Here is a 25,276-nt window from a genome sequence, read left to right as displayed (position 1 = left end):
TTAATGCAGGAATTAATGCATACTCTCCTTCCCCCTTTTACAAAATCGTGATAGCGGTTTTTAGTGCAGGCCGGCACGCTGAATTTTCTATGCTGCTCCGGATGCTCACAGGAACTCTGTGAGTGTCGGGAGCAGCGCAGAGCATTCAGTGCACCGGCCTGCTCTAAAAACCGCTATTGTGGTTTTGTAAAAAGGTGGGGGGGATTGTTAATTATTAGCATATATTAATTCCTGTGTTTAACCTAGATTAGTACATTGACCTCTATCTTGTTAAATCTTATTTTCAAAAGCAACTCTTGGTAATGATCTCAAAAAAACTGTTTTTACCTTATTTTTGAGCAATTCTGAGGTATTAAACATACATTTATGACCATCACTGAAAGCATATACTCGAAAATTTACAACAGTTTCTCCACTTCTCATTTACAAAACTCTCATATATTGATGTAGGACTATGTGACAGGTACAGTACGTGCAGGCTCACAGCTTTCATGTATTTTAAATTTTGTTGCAATTGTTCCTCCTGTTCTTTAGTCCTCTTAAGAAAAGGAATCTTTGTGAACAGAATTAGAAAGCTTAATGGAAAGCCTGAATGATGAATTGGAGTACTAAGGAGAAAATGAGAAACGTTAGGTAGGTGGGTTTAGGAAATGTTAATTTCATGCACTTAGGAACACACACTCACACCCCACAGTAGTAGAAGCAGTAGAAGAGGAAAACACTACATGTGTAGGGGTAGAAATATTTGTTACATCGTGATGCTGGCTGGCGATGGACGGTTGCCGCCTTAGAGCCCCCTGAATGGAAGTTCCACTCTGGAAAGCATTCACTACATCCATCTGCAAGGAATCAGAGATTGTGACAGCTTGCTCAGCAAGAGAGAGAGAGAACAAGAGAAAGGACCATCCCATCTACAACACACAAAAAGCAAAGAAAAAAAAGGCACTTTTTATAGAGCAGTTACATAAGCAAGAGTTGAATTTAGAGAGATAGGCAGTAAGAAAGGAGTCTGAGGGATTACCGGTAAATCTGTACCACCCTCACAAAAAGGCAAAAAAAAAAAAAAAAATAAGAAAGAAAGAAAAGGAAAATAGAGGGGGAAGAATATCAGTCATACAACTTGCAACTATCACCCTACTGCTAGATTTTATTTTTTTTTTTAAAAAAGGGGTTTGGGCAGGGCCAAACAATGTTTCCTCAATGCCCATTGAATCCTCCTACCTTTGCCAATACCATACCTGAGTCTGAATTCTGTTCAGGCCCCTAAACCACAAGATCTGGCCGCGGCGTAATTCTCTTTCAGCATGATCTATTTCTTCAACATCTTCGGCTAACTCTTCCTCTGGAATCTCTTCCTTCTGTGTTCCGTGACCAGCTTCTTTAAGGAACTTCAAACGACTGGTTGGTATTGTCGTGATCAACTGAAAAGGGGAAGGAAAATTTTCTTCTTTACGTTTTATCCAAAGAGGGAACACAAAACAAATACAGGGAGTGTAATATAATAAAATTGAAGCTTCTCAATTTAGAACTTGTCTTTACTAGTATACAATAAAAGTGCATGAAGTGGACCTTAAAGCAAAGGTCTTACCAAAACAGGTAAAAATGTCTTCTCATTTAGATCATGTTAGACTGTTCTCTGTCTCTTAGCTCATCCCTCTTTTAAGAGCTGGTCATTTCAATGCTAAAATAGTGTTCCCCTGCAAATTTGCGGTATTCTCCGACCACCTCTTCCTGTACTAAATTCAGGCTACATCAATCAGGAGCTGCATGTCAAAGCAGCTCCTGATTGGTATAGCCTGACTTTAGTAACAGGAAGATGTGGTTGGAGCATACCATGAGTGATTTTGCCCCAGCTGCCCTCTCCTGCCTCGGTGCCCCAGGTGCCCTCTCCTGCCTTTTAACCGTATTTGTGGTTTTTCCTAGAACGGAACCCCTGTAAATTTTTTTTTGGGGGGGAGTACTGTATCTTATATGATTTTTTTTTTCCTTTTTGTCCTTTTAGAACATAAGAATTGCTATACTGGGACAGACCAAAGGTTCATAAAGTATATATCCTGTTTCCAACAGTGGCCAACCCAGGTCCCAAGTATCTAGCTAGATCCCAAGTAGAAAAACAGATTTTATGCTGCATATCCTAGGAATAATCAGTGGATTTCCCCAAGCCATCTCAATAATGGCCTATGGACTTCTCTTTTAGGAAATTATCCAAACCTTTTTTAAACCCCGCTAAGCTAACTGATTTTACCACATTCTCCAGCAATGAATTCCAGAGTTTAATTATGTGTTCTGTGAAGAAATATTTTTTCTGGTTTGTTTTAAATCTACTACTTAGTAGTTTCATCGCATGCCCCCTAGTCCTAGCATTTTTGGAAAGCGTGAACAAGCGATTCATATCTACCCTTTCCACTTTATTTATATAGACCTCTATCATATCACCCCTGAGCTGTCTCTTATCCAAGCTGAAGAGCCCTGGCTGCTTTAGCCTTTCCTCATAGGGAAATCATTCCATCCCTTTTAATCATTTTTGTCGGCCTTCTCTGTACCTTTTCTGATTCCGCTATATCTTTTTTTATTCTTTGGGGGGGGGAGGTCCTTAGTAGAGAATGACACGGGGAAAAAATCTGCCCCTGTCACTGCACCGTCCCCGGCCCACCATCCTCTGCACTGCCCCGTCACCACTGTTCCCTTCACCGCCCCGTCACCGCCATCCCTTTCACCGCCACTGCCATCCCATTCACCGCCCCGTCACCATCCCCGCAGCATCCATATAAGCCTCAGTACTGCGAAACACCATGAAGACAGAAGAGAGTCCTGCCACTAGTACTACTGCACTGAGAATCTGTTTCAGTGCCTCTGCCCTGTAGTAAAAACAGAACATAAAATAAATCAATTGACTTGTCCTCCCTTGCTATTACGTGTCCCCCATGTTCACATATAGATCGAATCTGGTCAATTGTGCACACTAAAAATGACCACCTGAGCACATAGTCATGCAGATGCTGCAGTACAATGAGCAACAGGAGGATCTGGAACGTGAGCGCAGGCAGGCAATGATACAAAAACAGCAGACACCCGACCGATTGCAGCGTTCCGCCATCTCCCTCCCTCCACCTCACCTTAGATGTAGACTGGCACACATCGCTAGGATTCTGCTCCCCTCCCCCATTTCCTTGAAATTCTGCCTATAAAATGTAGCCTTTGCCCCTATCTCAGATTATCCATGCAGAAATTTGCCTGAATCAAGTACCAAGAGAAAGTACAAAACTGGCCAGAATAAAACAGATTAGGACATGTAGTAGATAGGCCAGGTAGCAAGTTGCTTGACATGAGTGTAAGGATGATTTGGCTACGACCACCACCTAATGGCAAAAGGAGTAAGGATCAGCCTTCAGCTGCAGTGGTAACAGAAAACCAGGCAAAGGGTGGCCACGTAGTCTGCTGCTACCAACTGTTATAACAGAAAGGAAAACAAACGTCCTGGTCTCTCGAAAGATAATATGAAAGCTCATTTTCAAAGCACAGAAACCTATGCCTGGCCACATAAGGATTAGGCTAGTGAGTGGTAGGGAGGCATATTACCAAAAGACAGAGTGGGGGTCAAGTACACCACCTGCACAATAATGTTTAATTGAACCCGATATACCACACAATCCAAACCAGCTCAAGGTGGTTTGCAGAGCCAAAACAAACTGGCGGCAACGCTCCCTGTTTGAAAGAAAAGCAGTTTTGTACAATATGAGCAGTCCTATTGCATTGCTAGATATGGACCATCCACACCTCCTCTGAAGAGAATGAGTTCCAAAAGGCTGTTCTGCACCGTAGGCCCAACTCACTTGTTACTCATCAGGAGCACCTCCAGCTCCCTTCCTCCACCTCACCTTAGTTTGCAGGCTTCTTTTTCGGCGACTGGCACACTTTCAAAGAACCACTCACGCACGGCTGCTCGAGTTCAATCTTCTCCTCTGTTACAACTTCCTGTTTCCTGTTGCGTCAGAGGAGAAGATTGAACTCGAGTAGCCGCGCATGCGCGGCTCTTTGAAAGCGTGACGGTCGCCGAAAAAGAAGCCTGCAAACTAAGGTGAGGTGGAGGGGAGGGAGCTGGCTAAATGCTACGATCGATCGATCGATTGATCAATCGGGCGGGCGGGTGGGGGCTGCAGGGACCGCGCGATTCTTGATGCCTCACTGCGGTGACAAAACCATTCACCGCTCCACGGGGCAGTGAATGGCCTTGTCCCCGTCCCCGCAGCGACTGCTATTTTTCTGTCCCCGTTTCGGCGGGTTACCCGCGGTTAACTTCCACCGTGTCATTCTCTAGTCCTTAGTGAGCAGCAATTAACCTGTTTGTCACAGAACTTCTCTTGCACATAGGTCAAGAATGCAGTGATTTAACATATGACTAATAGATTGTAGACCTTGTATTACCTTCTGGGTGTTTTTACTGCCTTCCATGTGTGACACTGTAGGAACTATATATGAATCTCCCTTGAATTAGAATCTGTGAGAACTATTACTGCCCATTCTGTCCGCACTGAAATGTACATCAGTGACAGAATACAATGATTCAGATAATTAGAAGGAATGAGTCTGTCAGTTTCACACTGGGAAAAGCAATGAATTGTTGGGTGACAATACACCTAAGAAGTGAGTGATCTTTCAGGGATAGATGCAGTCTACAGTATTTTTGACTTTCTATATGTTGCTTTGGACAATATTAGTGTGGGGAAGAATTGTTTGTTTTTGGAAATAAATACTAATAGTCAGCAATGCGGCAGAGGAATGCCCGGAAGATAGAAGGCCGCGTAGCAGCCTGTCTAGATTGCTGCCGGTTTGCTATAAGGTATTTATTTCGGTCTCGCGGTTCAGATGGGAGGGAGAGATGGGTTGGGGGGGGGGGGTAGCGCTACTGCTGCCGGCGACTAGGGCTTATTTTCGGGGGATAGGGCTTATATGAAGACCTGTTACATTTGTTTTCTTTAAAGAGAGTTAAAATGAACAAATATCAGCATGTGGGCTCAACATAATATTCCTGTAATTACATTATATTTGTGATTTCTATTCCACCATTACCTTGCGGTTCAAGGCGGATTACATAAGAATTGTCATAATATTGCTAAGTACATAGGCGGATTACCTTAGAATAGGAACTACAAAGGGTTAGTTTGAACATGGTATTAGGAAATACAGAGGGTTAAATTTTGAGCGTTTTAGGTTTGCTAAGGAGTAGATAGTATTGTAGGTGAAGCTTGGGAACGGATCTGGATGTGTTATATAGGTTTTATGTATTTTTTGAAGAGTAGGGTTTTTGTTTCTCTTTTGAAGGTTTTGTAATCTGTGGTTGAAGACAGCAGATTGGTGAGTTGTCTGTCCAGTTTTGCTGCTCTGGTGGCCAGTATATTGTCATACAGTTTTCTTTGTAATGTTATACACTGCCTTAAACAGTTATGTGGTGTTTCAAGAATATATAAAACTCTTGACTAGTTGATTAACCAATGCTATATTTTGTAGAAATTAAAAACTAGGGGTGAGATAAACAGCATTTATATATTTTTTAATTATATATATTTTAACAGAAAAAAAACTGTTGCATAATAACATATCTTATTGTAAAAACAGGTTTTGTAGAATTTTTAAAATTTTTTGGTAGGAAACTTAAAAAAATAGCTTTTTTCCATTTTGTTGGCAGAGAACAGGAATTCCAGGCTGTTTTTTAGAGGCAGGTGAACATAGCATGTTCAAAGTCTATAAGAAAATTGATAAACCCCAGCAAGGAGGATTTAAAACCCATTAGAATATGTCAAATTACTCAGCTACGTGAATGATCCTTGTGTGTACTACACAACACTACTCAAATATACAAGCACTCATGCATCTTATAAAGCTGAGCTTATGTAAAGAAAATACTTTACCTGGCCCCATAACAACGTTCCCATTCCTAGAAAAATCGACCAGAGCCACTGATCTACTGTGAGTTCTGTACAACTGAAAGGCTTTCCACCAAACTGTACAATAATAATCTAAGAGGGAAAATCAATAGAAGTAAAGGTTTTCATAGGCAATCAATTAAAAATGCAAAATAAAGATGCAATCATTATAAAGCGGTAATACACAATTTCTCAATGCATACTATTACCATATATACTTGAATATAAACCCATCCGAATATAATCTGAGGTAACCTTTTTTCTCCTAAAAAGGGGGAAAAAAGATTAACTCTAATATAAACCATATTCTCGTGCCCTGCCCGGTTCTGCACCCAGTCCTCCCCTGATGCCAACTGCAGGCCTCTCCCCAGGCTGGAGTTAAGTCCTGGCAGTCCAGCGGTGAGCTGGGACAGGACTGATCCCTCCCGCATCCTGTCCCAGCCAACTCTGAAGCACCCTGCCTCCCTCCCAGATCTCTACAGCCTACATTGAAAGCCCTGGTGGTCCAGCAGTGAACAGATCTGAGAGCTATGTACGAACAAGGAATTCATGTTTCTCTACAGCTGGACCATTGATGTGGAATGCATCGCCTGGAACATTACGGTTCTGTAGAAACCTACTGCAATTCAGGAAGTTGCTTAAAACCCACATGTCTGTCAGGCCTTTTTTTAAACAAATATTACATCTCTCTGATTATTATATCTTTTTGAATGAGAAGGCTCTCTCATATTGTTTACAGAGAGATATAATGAGTTGAGCCGCTGTTAAAACTCTATTATTAGAATATGTAGTGTTGGCGAGGCTGAAATATGATATAGTAGTTTTTCCATGTCTGATGTATATTACTCTCTCAAATCTCTATTTTTATTATGTGTGTAAAATTGTGAAAAGCCTTGGATAAAGGCGGATTAAAAATGTTTTAAATAAAATCAATCAATCAATCATACATACACACTCCTCTCTGCAAGAGACATAAAAATCCAACAGAATAAGCCCCCCCCAATAAAAAACATCCACCCTACATACACTTACCTGTATAACAAAAGTACCAAATACAATGCTACAAAAGATGGGATTATTGAAGATTCCTTCAATAACATTTCTTTCGCCATGGATTTTTCTAGCATTAATTTCATTAAAAAGCTGCATCATCACAAAAGTATTAAAGACAATAGTATAATGTTGGGAGGGAGGGGCATGAAGAGGGGCATTCCGGCCGCTGTCAATATCAAAAAGCTCTTCACCTGCAGATGAAAAAAACCCAAACAAACATACACTGAATTAAAAAAAAAAGTAAAAAATGGAAATAAAACAAATCGCTGATCTGGATAATGGTATCTTCAGAGTTACATAACTTTAAACCTGACACATCCTCCCTCCACCAGTTTCAGCTGGGACGAACACTCCTTATGACCTCTCTCTCTTTGCCTCAGGTACAGACTGGGCTAAGCTATCTGGGTTAAGAGATATGTTGTACCTGATTACACTATGTAACAAAATTATTTTTCTTTTGTTCCTGGGTATTAAGTGTTGTTTCTGAATTGCCTATGACAGTGTTTTTCAACCGCTGTTCCGCGGCACACTAGTGTGCCGCGAGATGTTGCCTGGTGTGCTGTACGGTCAGGGCCGCCATCAGGGCAGTACCACCAGTCTAGGGAGAGGGGCGGTCCGCCCCACGTGGACAGGAGAGAGCTGGACGGGGGACCCGCGGAATTCAATACATCTCGAGCCGCGAGGCTCGTCTTCTGTTCCTGCCTGCCCTGCAGCTAACATATAGCTGATCGCAAGCGTTCCCCGATGTCAGCGCTGACGTCGGAGGGAGGGCTTAAGCAAAGCCTGCCCTCCGACGTCAGCGCTGACGTCGGATAATACTTCCGTTCGGCTATTTGTGCGCGGCAGGGCAGGCAGGAAGCAGAAGACAAGCCTCGCGGCTTGAGCTTCGTTTTGCTGAGAAAGTTGCAAAAATGGGCTGGGAGGCAAACACGGAACACAAAAGGGGGGAGGGAGTGCGTTTTGGACACAAGGCATGAACTTGGGAGAGAGGAAGGGAGGGAAAGAGATGCTGAGGTGGGGGAGGGAATGGGTTTTTGGACACAGAAGAAATGGACTTGGGAGAGAGGAAGGGAGGGAAAGAGATGCTGAGGTGGGGGAGGGAATGAGTGTTTGGACACAGAAGGCATGGACTTTGGAGAGAGGAAGGGAGGGAAAGAGATGGTTGTGTACACAGGGAAAAGAAGAAAGGAGAATTTTTGGTCATAGGGAGGGAGTGAGGTACAGATAGTGGCATACCAGGGTGGGGGGGGGCGGTCTGCCCCACCCCGGGTTTACGTCCCAAGGGGGTGCACAGCTGGCCACCCTCCAGTGTTGTCCCTAGGCCGGCAAACTGCGGCTCTTTAGCCACTTGAGTGCCACCGCCGCCATCGGGAACAGGCCGGCGCCAAGTTCTCCCTGCTTTTCCCTGTGGGGCCGGCCAACTCTCGCCACTCGCGTCAATTCTGACGTCGGAGAGGACGTTCTGGGCCAGCCAATCGCTGCCTGGCTGGCCTAGAACGTCCTCTCCGACGTTAGAATTGACGACGGGTGGCGAGAGTTGGTCGGCCCTGCGGGGAAGAGAAGCAGGGAGAACTCGGTGCCAGCCTGTTCCAGATGGCGGCAGTGGCAGCCTATTCCCCAGTGGCGGTGGCAGCATTATAAAATACTTTCTTTGTGTTTATTTGATTCCTATATATTTATATATAGTCAATATAGGCACAGTTAAATTTTTTAACTTTTTCTAATGGTGGTGTGCCTCGTGATTTTTTTCATGAAACAAGTGTGCCTTTGCCCAAAATTGGTTGAAAAACACTGGCCTATGACACAAAAGTACAGAAAATGGCTATCATTCTCCTCAAACTTTGCTTTTGTGACCAAGACCTTAATATTTTGACATTTACCTTTTTTTTGCAGAACATTTCGGTCTTCATTTATCACAGAACTTTACACAATCCCAACACTGAGTTCCACAATATATTCAAATTATGAAGTTGGCTTACCTTAGCTAGCACCTTTAACATCCTAATCTTCAATATATAGAGCAGGATTCTCCCCCTGCAAGTCTTTCTCTCAAACCCTCTGTCAGCCACCACTATAGCACTTTCAAACAATTTCCTTTCCAGGGCTCCCTTCCAGCCCACAGCTAAGAAAGGTTTCTCTTGTGGCTCTTCCCTGGGACCTCTCTCTCTCTCCCATGGGGACCTCTCCTAACTGATCTCAGGCTAAAGTATAGATTCAGTTTCCTGCCTGAGGTTCATTCCTGTGACTCAGCAGGGTTGCTGAGCTCAGTGCAACCTGAGCCCTGTAGCTCATTCCCTCTTGGGCTAGTGCCTCCTGCTGCCCAGTGGTACAACTGCAGTCCCAGTGAGGGAGAACCCCCAACTCCCTCACTGTGGGGCACAAAATAAAACATATATACAAAGCAAGAAAACAAAAACATGAAGACAATAAAAAGGAGTCCAAGCTACTGTACTCCATCATGAAATACTCTGTGTGACCAAATGCTGCTTTAAGAAGCATTTAAATGAAGATATGTTTTTCTTCCTCTGAAGGCCCACAGGGAGTGTCTGTTCCACTCACTAGGCCTAGCAATGGAGTTAACTCCTCTTGTGTGTAAATTCAAGCCTAGCATGGCAGAAAGTCAGTACATCTAACAGGTAGGAGTCCTCAGAATGCAGAGATCTCTTAGGAACATGCCAGCAGATCTTATCTGATAAATACAAGCATTATTTATGGTGCAAGATTTTATGAACCACCAGCAAAAGTTTATATTTGATTATCTCTGCAATTGGTAGCCACTGAAGCTTCCAAAGTAAAAGAGAACTATGATCATATTTTATCCAGTTCCTACAAATAGAATTTTGCAACACCTGTAAAGAGTAGACCAGTGTTGTCAGTAATCTACATGCAGCACATTGCAATAGCTCAAACCAGATAATATCAGGCTTTGTAAGACTTTCTGAAAGTCATTCTAAGGAATTAACAGGCGCAATTTAAAAAATAATTTTTTCACCACAGAATGTATCTGATTCTAAAATGAACAATTCAGTATCTTAATATTATACCAAGATATTTCACAGTGGAAAATATTGGTTTCAATGCATTAGATAACCAAATCTCTGCAGGAAATGAATGATAACTGGAAGAAACATAGAACTCCTCAGTCTTGGACACATTCAACATCAATATTTGTTGTGGGATCCTGAAAACCTGACTGGCTAAAGCATGTCGGTTGAGAATACTATTTTACCTGTTCCTAATGAAGCCTCTCTTTTGTATAAAGCAATACAGGTAAGCATAAGATCTTTTAAAATGAGTGAAAGTTTCTGGGAGCCAGTGCAGGTCCATAAGCAAAGAGAAGACTATTTGCTTTTTTCCCCTAGTGTGGCATAGTGGTTAGAGCTAAAGCCTTAGCACCCTGAGGTTGTGGGTTCAAACCCCGCACTGCTCCTTGTCACCCTGGGCAATTCACTTAATCCTCCATTGCCCCAGGTGCATTAGCTAGATTGTGAACCCACTGGGACAGACAGGGAAAATGCTTGAAGTACCTGTATATAAACTGCTTTGACTGTGATTGTAAAACTATAAAAAAGGTGGTATATACAAGTCCCAAGCCCTTTCCCTACTATTTTATTTCTGTTTTAATGTACAGCGCTGTGTACATCTAGCAGCACTACAGAAATGATTAGTAGTAGTATTTCTATATTTGTAATTGTAGTTTAGTGGTGATTTTCTTAAGCAAACCTGTTATTAGAGGGAATTAATATCAGTGTGAAATGATTAAAGCCTGGATGATCCCCTTACGACTGGCGTGGTCTAACTAGGATCATAAGTAATGGATCATGAAGATTCTCTCAGTATGAGGTTACGGTCAGCCCCCGGGAACAGTTTTTATCCATCCCCTTGTTACTAAATTATGCTTAACAAAATCTAGAGCCAGGGCTGCCTCTACAGTGGCATCTCATCTATGAGATCCAGCCACTCAAATGAGAATGGAAATAAATTATTAAGGGGATCGTTTGCTACTGGTACACAGAAATGTAAAAATTGGCATCAGCAAACAGTTAATAACCTGTGGCTCTTTGCAAATTTTTTTTTAGGATAGAGTATTTGAAGCATTAGGCCCAGGTAATGTTATTTAGGAAAACCTTTTAGGATCATGCCTTTTATGCAGTTTTTATATTAGTTTATTTTAAAGATATGATATATTGCCCTTAGAACAACGAGCTCAACAAAGCCGTTTACAATAAAATAGAAACAAACTGATACTTAATGGTGTGGAGCAGCATTTTAGAAAGGATGTACAAATCTGAATTGCACTGAATACATACTGTATATACTCAAATATAAAGCCACCCGAATATAAACCGAAAAGGTAAAAAAAGGTTGACTCGAATATAAACCAAACTCATAGCAGTCTCACCAGGTTACTGTGTGAACTCGCATCAGCCATTTTGAGTAGCGAGACTCTACAGGGTAGGAGCATAGCAGGATCACTTGACCTGGTTCATTTCTGGATCAGCAGGGCTTAAGGTAGGCCCAGGGAGATGCCAGCGATAGGTCCATGTCTGTTGACGAGGAAGCTAGATGTTGGGGAGCTCCTGGACATCATATACATTTTACCCATCCTCTCCAGATTGGACTATTGCAACTCTATCTACTTAAGCCTAACTAAGAAAAACCTCCACAGACTCCAACGGATTCAGAATGCTGCGGCCAAGCTCATCTTCGCTAAAAGTAAATTTGACCATGTCTCCCCGCTCCTGGCCAAGCTCCATTGGCTTCCGATAATCGCCAGGGTCCACTATAAATGCGCCTGTTTAACTTTCAAAATCCTATATGGTATCCTCCCTCCCTTTATCCCTCTTTCTTGGAATTCCTCAAACCCTAATACCACCAGATCCTCCCACAAATTAAAACTATCCTTCCCCTCGCTAAAAGGCATTTCCCACACAGGAAAGCTAGGGACCTCCCTCCACTTCAAAATCACTGAGCTCTGGAACAACCTTACCTCCCCTCTTCGGAACTTGAGCTCTCTCCAAGTTTTCCGCAAACATCTGAAAACGTGGCTTTTCGCAAAAAATGTAAGTCTCCCTCCAACTTAGAAATCAAGGAAACTCTTATATCTTGGCATCCCAAGTCCTCTAAATTTTCTTCACACTTCTACCTCTAACCCTCTGTTGTAGTTCCTTCCTATTTCTCCTACTGTAAACCGCGTCGAGCTCTACGAACGTGGAGATGATGTGGTATACAAACCTAAGGATTAGATTAGATTTGATTAGATACCTGGACTTTAGCAAAGCATTCGATAGCGTATCACACCGCAGGTTGCTAAGCAAGATGAGTTCTATAGGATTGGGCGAGACATTGACAAAATGGGTTGGGAACTGGCTTGGAGGTAGGTTTCAAAGGGTAATGGTAAACGGCACCCCCTCTGAAAAATGACAAGAGGTGATCAGTGGAGTGCCCCAAGGCTCGGTCTTGGGCCTGATCCTATTCAATATCTTCATAAGTGACTTGGCAGAAGGGCTCCGAGGTAAAATAACATTATTCGCTGATGACGCCAATCTAAGTAATGTAGTGGGCAAAAGCACAACGGACAAAAACTTGATGCACGACAACATGATGCACGATCTACTCCTACTGGAGCGCTGATCTAGGACCTGGCAACTCAGTTTCAATGCCAAAAAATGCAAAGTTATGCACCTGGGTAGCCAAAATCCATGCAGAACTTATACCCTTAATGGTGAGATCCTAACAAGAACGGTAGCAGAGCGAGACTTAGGGGTGATCATCAGTGAGGACATGAAGGCTGCCAATCAAGTGGAGAAAGCTTCATCCAAGGCAAGACAAATCATGGGTTGCATACGCAGAGGTTTCGTCAGCCGTAAGCCAGAGGTCATTATGCCATTGTATAGATCCATGGTGAGGCCCCATCTGGAATACTGTGTGCAATTCTGGAGGCCGCATTATCGCAAGGATGTGCTGAGGATGGAGTCGGTTCAGAGAATGGCCACCTGGATGGTCTCGGGACTCAAGGATCTCCCGTACGATGAACGTTTAGAAAAAATACAGCTATACTCGCTCGAGGAGCGCAGAGAGAGGGGAGACATGATCGAGACGTTCAAATATCTCACGGGCCGCATCGAGGCAGAGGAAGATGTCTTCTTTTTCAAGGGTCCCATGGCAACAAAAGGGCATCCGTGGAAAATCAGGGGCGGGAAACTGCAAGGTGACACCAGGAAGTTCTTTTTTACTGAAAGGGTGGTTGATCGCTGGAATAGTCTTCCACTTCAAGTGATTGAGGCCAGCAGCGTGCCTGATTTCAAGGCCAAATGGGATCGACACGTGGGATCTATTCACAAGGTAAAGGTAGGGGAGGGTCATTAGGGTGGGCAGACTAGATGGGCCGTGGCCCTTATCTGCCGTCTATTTCTATGTTTCTATGTTTTATCATTCCCTCTTTGAGAAATTCACTACCTCTTATTTGTTATGTTTGTCTGTTTTAATTAGAGCTACATGTTTAATGTACAGCATTACGTACATCAAGCAGTGTTATAAAAATAAGTAGTAGTAAGACTTGAATATAAACTGAATTTCCCATTTTTGGGTCATATTTTCGGCCCAAAAATCTAGGTTTATATTTGAGTATATACAGTAATTATATAAGCATCATCATACTAGGACAGGGGTAAGTAATTCCAGTCCTCGAGAGCCAGAGCCAGGTCAGATTTTCAGGTTAGCCACAATAAATATGTATGAGATAGATTTGCATCTCAAGGAGGCAGTGCATGCAAATCCATCTCGTACATATTCATTGTGGATATCCTGAAAACCTGACCTGGCTCCGGCTCTTGAGGACCAGAATTGCCTACCCCTGTTCTAGGACATACCAAAGTGGCAAAATCCAAGTCAGAAGTATGTGGCAAGACACCAAACAAGAAACATTTTATGTTGCTTATCCCAGGAACAAGAAGTGGATTTTCCCAAGCTCATCTTTATTCCTTGAATTGGCAGATAGTGAAACGGCTGCTTTATGTAACCTGATGTTGAACAAGATCAACAGTGCCAAGTAACAGGCATTTGGAGATGCAGATCTCCCATAAGAGCCATGGAAGACAAATGTTACTTCTGAGCCACAACGCCAAATAAAGGGTTAATAATGGTTTATGGACTTTTCTTTTAGGAACTTGTCTAATTTTTTTTTACCACACTCTCTAGCAACAAATTCCAGAGCTTAATTACATAGAGTGAAGAGAGATTTTCTCCAATTTGTTTCATATTTACTACTTAGTACAGGGGTGGGCAACTCTGGTCCTCGAGGGCTGGAATCCAGTTGGGTTTTCAGGATTTCCCCAATGAATATGCATTGAAAGCAGTGCATGCAAATAGATCTCATGCATATTCATTGGGGAAATCCGGAAAACCCAACTGGATTCCGGCCCTCGAGGACCGGAGTTGGCCACCCCCGACTTAGTAGCTTCATTGCATCCAGGTTGTGAAAGTTGTCAAGTTCCCTTAGTAGGCTCTGGCAGAGTCTGTTCTAAAATATATTCACATGCAGAGCAGCCTTGTTGCAGACAAAACCCAGACAATGAGAAAATGCTTGTAAGTATTGAAATGTTTTATTTTGGATGTTATTTGAGTAGTTTTCTGACTGGACACTTTTGAAACATATATTTTTCCTTTCATTTGGAAAACCGCATCCTGATGCAGAAGACATTAGGCAAAACATGCATGTCAGCGACAGTTTGAACTAAACGTTTGAGAAGTGAAAAACGCCAGTTTGGCGATGGTTTGCACTAAGCGTTTGAGAAGTGAAAAGAACAGCTTAAAAATAACTCATTTTTTAAAATACAACAGAATTAACAAATTATGAAGACTATGTTTAATTAAAATGAAGAGAAAAAGTAAAAAGCGAGCCGATGAGGAAGCGCAGCAGTGTTTACTCTAACAGAAAAACTTTACGTTAGAGTGCCACTTTCGAGGGCTCTATAAATATTTAAAACTGATGAGATGTGATCTTTGGAATAAGACCATTGGTTTTATACAGTCCAATTCCTATATAAGAAATGATTGATATTAAGCTGTGGATCTGGCTTGATGGTGTTCTTTGCTTAACTAAAATATTCTCAGGCATCAGTTACGAGTAGCAGCAGCCCTCTTTTCAGAAAAAAAGTGTCTAAAATTATCATTGGATTAAAATGGGAACAAATGTTTACATTAGCCCTTTTAGAAACAAACATTTTTCACGAGGCTGTCACAGAGCCCAGAATCTTCCACAACTTTCACTTTTGGGTGAGCGACTTCCCCGTATCCCTCCAGTGCAGTGTTGTTCAATGACCACTTTACAGATAGCAGGTGAAAAGTGTGTGGCGCAGTGGTTAAAGCTACAGCCTCAGCACTCTGGGGTTGTGGGTTCAAACCCATGCTGCTCCTTGTGACCCTGGGCAAGTCACTTAATCCCCCCATTGCCCCAGGTACATTAGGTAGATTGTGAGCCCCTCGGGACAGACAGGGAAAAATGCTTGAGTACCTGAATAAATTAATGTAAACCGTTCTGAACTCCCCTGGGAGAACGGTATAGAAAATTGAATAAATAAAAAAAAAATTAGTCTCTTTGGACGAAAAGGTACATTCCCTTCTGAAATGAAGAATACCTATTTTTAGGCTGCCCTAATCCAGCCCACAGCTCCTTGACCAGTGGTATAAAGACTAGGGGATACTCGAAGTTACAGGGAGAAAGACATGGGGGAAGCCACTGCATGCCCTGGATCGGCAGCGTGAAATGTTGCTACTCCTTGGGTTTTGGCCAGGTACTAGGGACTTGGATTGGCCACCGTAAGAACGGCTTGATGGGTCATTGTTCTGACCCAGTAAGGCTATTCTTATGTTCTTTTTTGGTTTTAGGCTTGCATATCCAAGCTTTGCAAAAAGCTGGGATTTAGATGTTATGCAATATAAATGTCTGCATGCCAGCTTCTGTACATCTAAAATCCAAATAGAACTTCTAAAACCCCTTAGTCTGCTTTATTATGGGGTCCTTTTACTAAGATGTGCTAGCCGTTTTAGCTCGTGCGGAAATGGCTTGCGCGCCTTAGTAAAAGAGGGGGTATATTTATTAATTTGCGCTTTCATTATATGTTTAGTTTATCTTGTGGTGATTTGCTACGATTCATAATTTTATGCACCAACTTGAGCTAAATTTTATGAATACTGTTAAAAGCCTCTGTAAACCAGACCGATACAAGTCTCTACAACATAAGCAGCTTTCTCTTATGAATTTCTTTTGTATCAGAACCTGATTTCTTTACCATGCTGCATAGATTTACGTACTTGAGTGATACAAAACAGGGATGGCCACTGCATGTCAAACGCTTATACCAGTCTGACATTTAGTTCCCCAAATAAGTACGCCTCAAAATGCATGAGAGTTACAGATGCATTCATATAAGAAGAAGAAAAAAATCTTACCAGCAAACAACAGTGTAAAGACTACAATAAGCTGGTAGACAGCATGACCTAATATATTCTTCATCATTGTGCGAGAGATGAGAGGCTTGTTTCGACCGTAAGGTCTCCGTAGCAAGAGAGATTCAGTGGGTGGTTCAGTGGCCAAAGCAAGAGAAGCAAATGTGTCCATTATTAGATTAACCCACAACATCTGTACAGCTTTAAGTGGAGAGTCCTAAAATATATATTTTATAACAATTTGTGTTAATAAATGGTTTCAGGACAAACATCTTTAAACAATATAATGTCGTAAAATGCAGAGTTGAACAACTGCCTAGAAATTCTGCATTTATATTAATTTGAATTTACTTAGAAATATTTTAATATTTGATACAGTTAAAATAGAAATGCACATTAGTAGTCCTGTCATTTGTGTCTCAATTCATAGAAGCTTACTTAAACTAAATTAAGAGGGCTTCTATTCCACAATATCCATAACAAAACAAAATGCTTTTTCAGTGTAAATTATACTAGGAATCATTCCATTTATATTTCTATCACACATCAATCATTAAATCTCATTGTGTAATATAATGAGATTAGGTTCTTGCCTTGATAATATCTTTTCCAGTAGATAGGAATGATATGCTGAACCTTAGGGTACTCTGTCCATTCTCATGAGCATACTGAAGAAAGATGCCAATCACAAGCTTTTGAAACTTCCTCCTTCTCCCAGGAGTCTGCTGCCCCCTTCAGTTTGTTCCAAAGCATGCAAGAGGTTGAGTAAAAGACAGGAGAAGGAGGAACCAAGGTTCTCATCTGATCATATAATGTTATAACAGGAAAGTAATGAAACTAATGTATAAATGAACGAACGTTACCACTGAACAGTAAAACACATCAAATAAAAACAACAGCTTGAATATTAATGGAGCTCAATTATCTCTTTAGATTCTATTTACAAACTGATTCTGAACCCATAGTCTGACTGGCAGAGAAGTCTTAGTGGAGAGGACCATGAAGCATAAGGCAGAAACAGACATCAGAAATGATCAGGTAGGGGGTTCAGCATAGCATTCCTATCTACTGGAAAATATATTATCAAGGAAAGAAACTAATCTCTTTTCCCAGTGCAATAGGAATGGTATGCTGAATCTTAGGGATTCCCAAGCAGTCCCCGAAGTCCTGGATGGGAGAGAGAAGTCTGCTTTTAGTACCGAGGATCCAAAAGTGGAATCCTCTTGCACTGCCACATCCACCCTATAGAATTTAGTGAAAGTGTGTAGGTAAGACCATGTCACAGATCTGCACATCTCTTTCGGAGGTATTGTCCTTGATTCCGCTCAAGAGGAGGCTGCTCCTCTAGTCGAATGTGCTTTCAACAACACCAGCAGTTGTTTGTCGCAGACATTATAGGTGGAGGAGATCGCTTTCTGAAACCACCAGGAAATGGTGGCCTCGGAGGCTGGTCTGCCTCAGGTTGACTCTTTGGTTAGGAGAAAGAGATGATTCAATAGATGAAACTCATTAGTTACTTCCAGGTAACGCAAGAGAACTCTGCGGATGTCCAGCAGCTTTAAAGACTTGCCTTTCTTCTTAGAACCCGTAGGTTGAAAGGCTGGTAGCCTGACTTCCTGGTTGATGCAAAATGCTGAAACCATCTTTGGCAAAAAAGGAAGATACTGGGAGCAATCTCACTCCCGTTTCCATGACCCTCAGAAACGGTTCCCTACACAGCAAAGCTTGCAATTCTGAGACTCTTCAGGCTAAGGTAATTACAACTAGGAAAAACACTTTGATCGTAAGATTTATTAGAGAAGCTTCCTCCAAAGGCTTATACAGGGCCTTTTGAAGACCCTCTAAAATGATGTTGAGATTCCAGGAAGGATTGGCAGCCTAAGCCTCAGGGCTCCTTTGAAGAATCCGAATCTAATGGCTGGGTGAGCAGCCAGGGAGACTTGCTTCTCTCGGCCTCTAAAACAAGCAAGGCCTGCCATCTGCACCTTAAGGGATGCTACTGCTAATTTCTTGTCCAGGCCCTCTTGAAGGAAGGCAAGTATTGATGATACTGGAGCTTTGTTAGACTACAGATTCTTCTGCACCAGCACTGAAAAGTAATACATGCCTTAAGCATATGCCAAAAGAGTGGATGGTTTCTTGGCCTTTAGTAAGGTGATAATGACCACTTCTGAATATCTTTTCTTGGATAGCACTGTACACTCAAGAGCCATGCTGTAACACCAAAGTGACCTAGATCTTCTGTGTGAGCAACTCTGGATATACTGGAAGCTTGAGACATTCGTCCACTTGTAGGCATACTAGATCCACATACCAAAGATGTCTGGGCCAATCCGGGGCCACGAGGATCACTTTCCCTGGGTGAGATGCTTTGCGACGGACCACCCAGCCTACCAGGGGCCATAGAGGAAACACATATAGCAGTTTGGACTTTGGCCATGTTTGCACCAGTGCATCCAGCCCTGCACTTCCAGTCTCGTATCTTTGACTGAGAAACCGAGATGCTTTCTTGTTGTGTGCTGTTGCCATCAGATCGAATGTCAGATGCCCCCAACGTCTGACAATGTCTTGGAACATCTATAGGGCCAACGACCACTCTCTTAGGTCCAATATGTCTGCTGAGGTAGTCTGTTTGCACATTGTCCACTCCAGCTACATGTGCCGCTGTGATGGCCAGCAGATGTTATTCTGCCCAAGTGAATAGTAGTTTCGCCTCTAGTTGGAGCGATGTGCTTCTGGTGCCTCCCTGCTGGGTGACATAAGCCACTGCTGTGGCATTGTCTGAGAATACTCTTACAACTCTTCCTTCCAGCACTGACTGTAGGTTTCACAGAGTCAGGTGAACTACTCTCAGATCTAGCCTGTTTATCGACCACTTCTGTTGGGATGGCGTCCATTTCTCTTGCAACCCTAGCCAAAAAGGCTGGCATCCATTGTTAGTGTGAGCCAGGAATTGATCTGAAGTGGAATCCCTTTTGCTAGAAACTGTGGATAGAGAGGCCTGTAGAGAGTCTCTCTGGGGAGACCAACAAGAAAACAGCGCATCCTGAGGTGGATGCATATGCGACCTTGCCCAGGGCACTACTTCTATGGTAGCCACATTGAGCCCAGTACCTATAGGTAGTGCCATGCTGTAGGCACTGGCTGTGACAGTAGGCTCTTAATTTGGTCACAAAGCTTCTGTCTTCATGCCTCTGGTAGAAAAACTCAGTCTTCCACCATATTGAAGAGAACTCCTCAAGTATTCCAAAGACTGAGTGGGGACTAATTGACTTTTTCAAAAGTTTACAATCCAGCCCAGACTCTGAAAAGTTTGTATAACTGCCACCACTGCTCTTTCTCCCTTTTCTCAAGAAGGGGTTCTGATGAGCCAGTCATCTAAATAAGGATAAAACAGCAAATCATCTCCGCAGGGCGGGCTGGCTATCACCCCTTGGTGAATATCCAGGGTGCCATTGCCAGCCCAAATGGTAGTTTTGAGAACTGATAGTGATTCTCTAACAGATGAAATTGCAGGAACTTTATGTGTGCCGAGAAAACTGGAATGTGTAGATAAGCTTCAGTTAAATCCAGGGTGGCCAGAAACTCTTCTGGCTAGACTGCTGCAATGATGGATCTCACCGTCTCCATCAAGAAACGCAGAACCCTCAGGGCCACAATGACATGTTTGAGATACAGAATGGGCTTCCAGTCATCGACAAATTATATTGATTAACTGCTCCAGCCCGAGTGTTCTTCTGGAACTGGTTCTATGGCTTGAATATCCAGCAATCTGTTTAATGTTGCTTGGACTTCGACAGCCCGATCAAGTCGGCCCACCGGAGATTCCACAAACTAGTCAGGCAGAGGGTATGCAAACTCTATTTTGTAACCTTCTCTGACAATATCCAAGACCCAAAGATCTGTTGTTATGCTTTCCCAGGCCTCTAGAATGTCCGAGAGCTAACCCCCAATTTTCTGAAGGGCAACTGGTGGCCTGTTGTAGTTATGACTTCTTGGCTGCCACTGTGGCCAAAGAACATGTATTTTGGATTTTCCAGCTTCTGGAATATCTCTGTCTGGAACCTTGATAGGTTCTTAGAGACGAGCCTCCTGAAGCATATTGCCGAAAACATGGGGACCCGCGAAAGGAGCTCCAGTTCTGGCTTCTAGATGCTCAAGGTCTACTGACATAGGATGACGATCTTGCACACTGGTCATAAGATCATCCAGGCCTTTGCCAAAAAGCATCTGTCCCTTGAAAGGGAGCCTGCTAAATGTAACCTTGGAGATTGAATTGCCTGCCTATTACCTGATCTATTGCACATGTTGGACGGAGATGCAGTATGTAGAGACTCTCACCGTGACTCTAATTACATCATAAAATGCATCAGCCACATAGTCCACCCCTGCCAGCATGAGATGGTAATGGCTCAGCTGCTGTCATGTCCAGGGTTTGTGGCCATGAATGGCAGGCATGTGATACAAAAGCAGCTGACACTGCCTTAACTACTAGGGCCAGGGCCTCAAACTGCCTTCTGAGGACCATATCTACTCTGCAGTCCTGTGTATCCTTCAGTATGACTCCTCCCTCACTGGGTAAGGACATGCGTTTAGTCACCTGTGTCACCAGGGAGTCTACATTTGGCACAGTAAACATTTGCTGGAACTCTTGACCCAGAGGATACAGCCTAGTCATGGCTTTTACCTCTGAGAAAGCCTTCCAGGACCTCCCAGGAGTTTCACGCCTGGATGCCACAGAAAGGACTTGGGCTGAGATTGGACCCTGCTGAAACGAGAACACTGAGATGACTGGGGCTGAGGCAGATCATTCTTGAGCTCACGAAGAGACTTAGTAATAAAGTCTGGCAGGACCGAAGACTTGAACAGCTGTCGTACTGCAGGATCCTCTCCCAGGTCCACAGCTGGGACTCTATCTTGATCCTCAACATAAAAGTCAAGGAGGAGCTCTGCTCCCATTGAAAAAGCTATCTGAGGATTCTTAGAGGTGTTCGCCAAGGGTCGCTCTTCAAGGACCTAAACTGCATATTTTGGCCATGCACATATGCCTACCAAAGTAGATTAATGAACTCTGGGGTAAAGACCTTAGTAGGCAACTCTCTTTCTCCTTCAGAAGGGAGGAGATGTCTCTTATGTGGCTGCAGAGCCTCTGCGCCATTGTTCCGGAGCTCCAAGGGAAATTTTGTCTCCCTTAAGAGGCTCAAAAGTCATGTGCCATGCCTCAGAGGCTGAACGGGAGCTAAACCTGAAGCTCTCATCTCCCCACTTGACTTAACATAGCATATGGCGCAAGGGTGCCACTTCCGTCACACATTCTTCGCAAACAAGGCATGATATAGGGGTATTAGTCAGAGAACTCCATCCTTGGAACTTTGGAAGCAAAATGGAGGTGTTTTGGAGAAGTTTGAGAACTTAGGGAAAAAAAAGTCAGGAAAAACCAAGATAGATGCTGCTGGTGAATTTTAATGCTAAAAAACAGCTTAAAATCACTTCAGGGCTAACCAACAACTTCAAAAACATGATTTTAGGGGAAGAGAACCAAGACCCTAGCTGTAGAAACAGTTAAAAACAACTTTTGGAAGATCCCCCATGATTTTTCCCACAGGCTGTCTCAGCCTTATTCACAGACCATGTGCTGGGGAAATGGTGGTGCTACTGCTACTGCCTGTATCAGCTCTTCTCAGGTGTAGCTATTCTAGGAGAGGCCCTCTGCTTCCAGTCAGCCACTCTGCTGGGATCTTTGGGCTGAAAGTTGGACCTCCACATACCAACCCTCAACTCTCCCAGATCTATCACCCCCCAAAAATGGGGGTTGGAGAGAGACTAAATGCAGCCAGCACCATGAGTACCCGAAAGAAACACTATCAGTACCTAAACAACCTATGCTCTAGCCCCTGACCAAGTCAAAGGGATGAGCAAACACTAGTGGAATGGATCCTGAGCTCCTCTAATCTTCAGCCACCTGGCTGAAACAGGTCCCTGAAGGATACACCTGCCAGCTGCAGATGCAAAATTTGTTCCTCTCCAAGCAGGCAGAGTAAACTCTTATCAAAAGGGATCTCTGATTTCATGAAAAAGACCATGACTAGAGAGAAAACCCACAAAATTATTGCAAAATAAAAAATAAATAAACCCAGTAAGATCAGAAGACACCTTTTATGCTTGCCTTCAGAAAGAGAAACTGAAGGGGGCAGCAGACTCTTGGGAGAAGGAGGAGGTTTCAAAAGCTGTGATCAACATCTTTCTGCATAATGCTCACAAGAATGGACAGAGTACACCAAGGTTCAGCATACCATTCCTATTGCACTGGAAATTTATATTATTTCTGGAATCTACAAAAGACAAGGTAGCAAACTCTGCCTCTATTCAGGATAGAATAAAATAATTAAAGTCTGCAGAAGTGCTAACAGTTCCAAAGAAACAGGATAAAATGAAAAAAAAAAAAAAGATATAAAAATACTTTCAATTGATTTGGTCTGAAATATAGCACTACTGCTGATGCATGTTTTAGTAATTAAAATAACTCTGTCATCTTAACTGGATGCTACTTTGAAGGGCCTGATGTGCTTGAGTGCTCTCTATGGCATTGAAACGTACAATGAAGTGATCTGACTGATAACTTGGATCCATGGTCACAATGACAGGGGAAGACATCCATAAAGAAAGTAAGGACTTCCCTTATCTGGGTAAGGAAACTGTCTAATTTTGTCTGGTTCAGATAGTGTGAGTGTCTGTAAATAAACCGAAGGTTTATATTCAAGTGCCACCTAGCTGTATACCCACCTGCCCCTCCCAAACCTAGCACTGGCCTCTCTCTGGGTCCACCTTAAATCCTGCTGGTCCAGTAGTGTTGTGAGCCAAACCAGGATGGGAGAGAGCCCTCCCTCCCCTGAGATTATGTGTCAGGTCTTGTCCAGGCTGTCAGCTAGCTGTAGATTCAGCACCCTCTCCCTCCCTGCTGTAGAATCACCATGCACCCCCTCCCTCCTTCCCTTAGAGCAACAATTCAGGCCTCCCCCCAGGCCTACCTTAATCAATGGTGGTCCAGTGGGGTGAATCAGGGTAGGAGCGATCTTCGTATGCTTCTGCCCGTGCAATCACACAGAAAAAATGGCTGCTGTGAGTTCTCGTGGCAATTCTTGAAGCTTGAAGTAGTCTCGCAAATTGTTGCAGAAACTTGCAGGGACATTTTTCCAGCAAGACTGCATGGGCAGAAGCGTACAAGGATCGCTCCTGACTCGACTCATCTTGCTGAACCACCAGTGATTAATGTGTGTGTGTGGGGGGGAAGAGGGCTCCTATGCTGCTTCTGAGGGAGGGAACACACACCGATTCTATAGCAGGGAGAGAGGGGATGTGTGTTGATTCTACAGCAGGGAGGAGGGAAGGAAGGGACATGTGACGATTCTACAGCTGGCTGACAGCGGGGACAGGACCCAAAACCTCACCTTGGGAGAGGGAGGGATCGTTCCTGTCCCGGCTAGGCTCACCACACCACTGGATCGCCAGGATTTAAGATGGACCTAAATATAAACCAAGTCCCCCATTTTTTTTTGGCCAATTTTTTTGGTCCAATACGTTTGGTTTATATTCGAGTATATATGGTAGATGGTTTTGGGTTAATTAGGGTTTTTTTTTTGTTTTTTTTTTTCTTTTTTTTTTTTTTCTATTTCTATCATTTAAATTTCTCCAGAATTCTTTTTTTCAACGGTTCCTCCTTCTGCATCTATTCCTTTCTCTCTTCTCTTCTATCTTTCAAAGTACACAATTTTGTTAAATTGATTATTTTTCATTTTTTCTCTTTCCTTACTTTGCACTCTATTACTCTCTAGGTACTTTAGTTAGATTGTGAGCCTTCGGGACAGTCAGGGAACTTCTAAGTACCTTTTTTACTTATAATTTTAATATATATTTTCTGAAAACCGCTTAGAACCTAACAGATGTAGCGGTATATAAGAAATAAATTACATTACATTACATTTTTATCAAGGGATGAAAAGGGAAGACTATCCAATCTTCTTTCCACGCCCAAATTATAATACTGGGGGGGGGGAGGGGGCCTGAAAGTAGCACCGTTTTGTCGCTGTTACTTTCCCTGGTCAAAAATGAATAGAAAAAGGCAGCTTTTTAACATGGGAGATTATAGCTATATAAATATAAATATTTATTAAGTACGCAACATTTGGCATTATTATTCACACTGAACAAATCTTTACAAAGAGGAGCTGAGGGATGAATTTCATCCTATCCTATTCTATAAAGTAATACAATCCAGCTTAGTGGCCAAAGATAAAAAAAACCCTTTAGTGGTGCCTCTGTGAAGATCAAGTAGTGTATGGGACTGAATATAAGTACTGAAAGTGATGAAGGATTTAAAGAAGCACTTTCCCTTTAAATGGGTTCCAACATCAATTCAATATGTAGGGATAAAGATGGAGGGGGAGGAGGGTTATGGGAACAAAATATTTGCTACCACATGGTGGAAGCTGGATCGTTTGGCAAAACTGAATCTACTAGGACAAAAAAAACAACAACTTGTATTGAAAAACCTTGTACTGTAACAATGACAAATTGCAATCAATAAACTGTATATTAGTATTAGATCTCTAGTATGTCGGGGGTGGTCACGTGACCGGCATCGAGATGGCTGCTTAGTTTGCTCACTCGCTCCAGCCCGATCGTAATTCTCAGCATCCTGCCTGTTTCACCGCTCTATTCAGGTCACAAATTTTCTCTTCTGTTGCCCCGATGGCCGCGAAATCCCCTAAGTCTGACGGGGCGACCGCGTCTGGCTCCCACACCGCTGCAAACGCTTCTAAAAGATCTAAGCACGAGCCCCCGTCTCCGGA

General features: G+C 42.9%; 1 protein-coding gene across 1 annotated transcript in view; it reads right to left on the bottom strand.

Annotated features, from left to right (window-relative positions):
- ATP2B1 (ATPase plasma membrane Ca2+ transporting 1) overlaps window positions 1-25,276 on the bottom strand; it is a 274,638-nt gene that overhangs the window by 17,232 nt on the left and 232,130 nt on the right. The window contains 5 exon segments of the mRNA XM_033951664.1: window positions 753-839; window positions 1,239-1,421; window positions 5,910-6,017; window positions 6,957-7,168; window positions 16,431-16,644. Coding sequence (XP_033807555.1) covers window positions 753-839; window positions 1,239-1,421; window positions 5,910-6,017; window positions 6,957-7,168; window positions 16,431-16,644 — 804 coding nt within the window.

The sequence above is a fragment of the Geotrypetes seraphini genome, chromosome 7 (assembly GCF_902459505.1).
Source record: "Geotrypetes seraphini chromosome 7, aGeoSer1.1, whole genome shotgun sequence".
Taxonomy (NCBI): Eukaryota; Metazoa; Chordata; class Amphibia; order Gymnophiona; family Dermophiidae; genus Geotrypetes; species Geotrypetes seraphini.
Note: the sequence above shows the minus strand (reverse complement) of the source record. Positions and strands in the feature narration are given on the sequence as shown.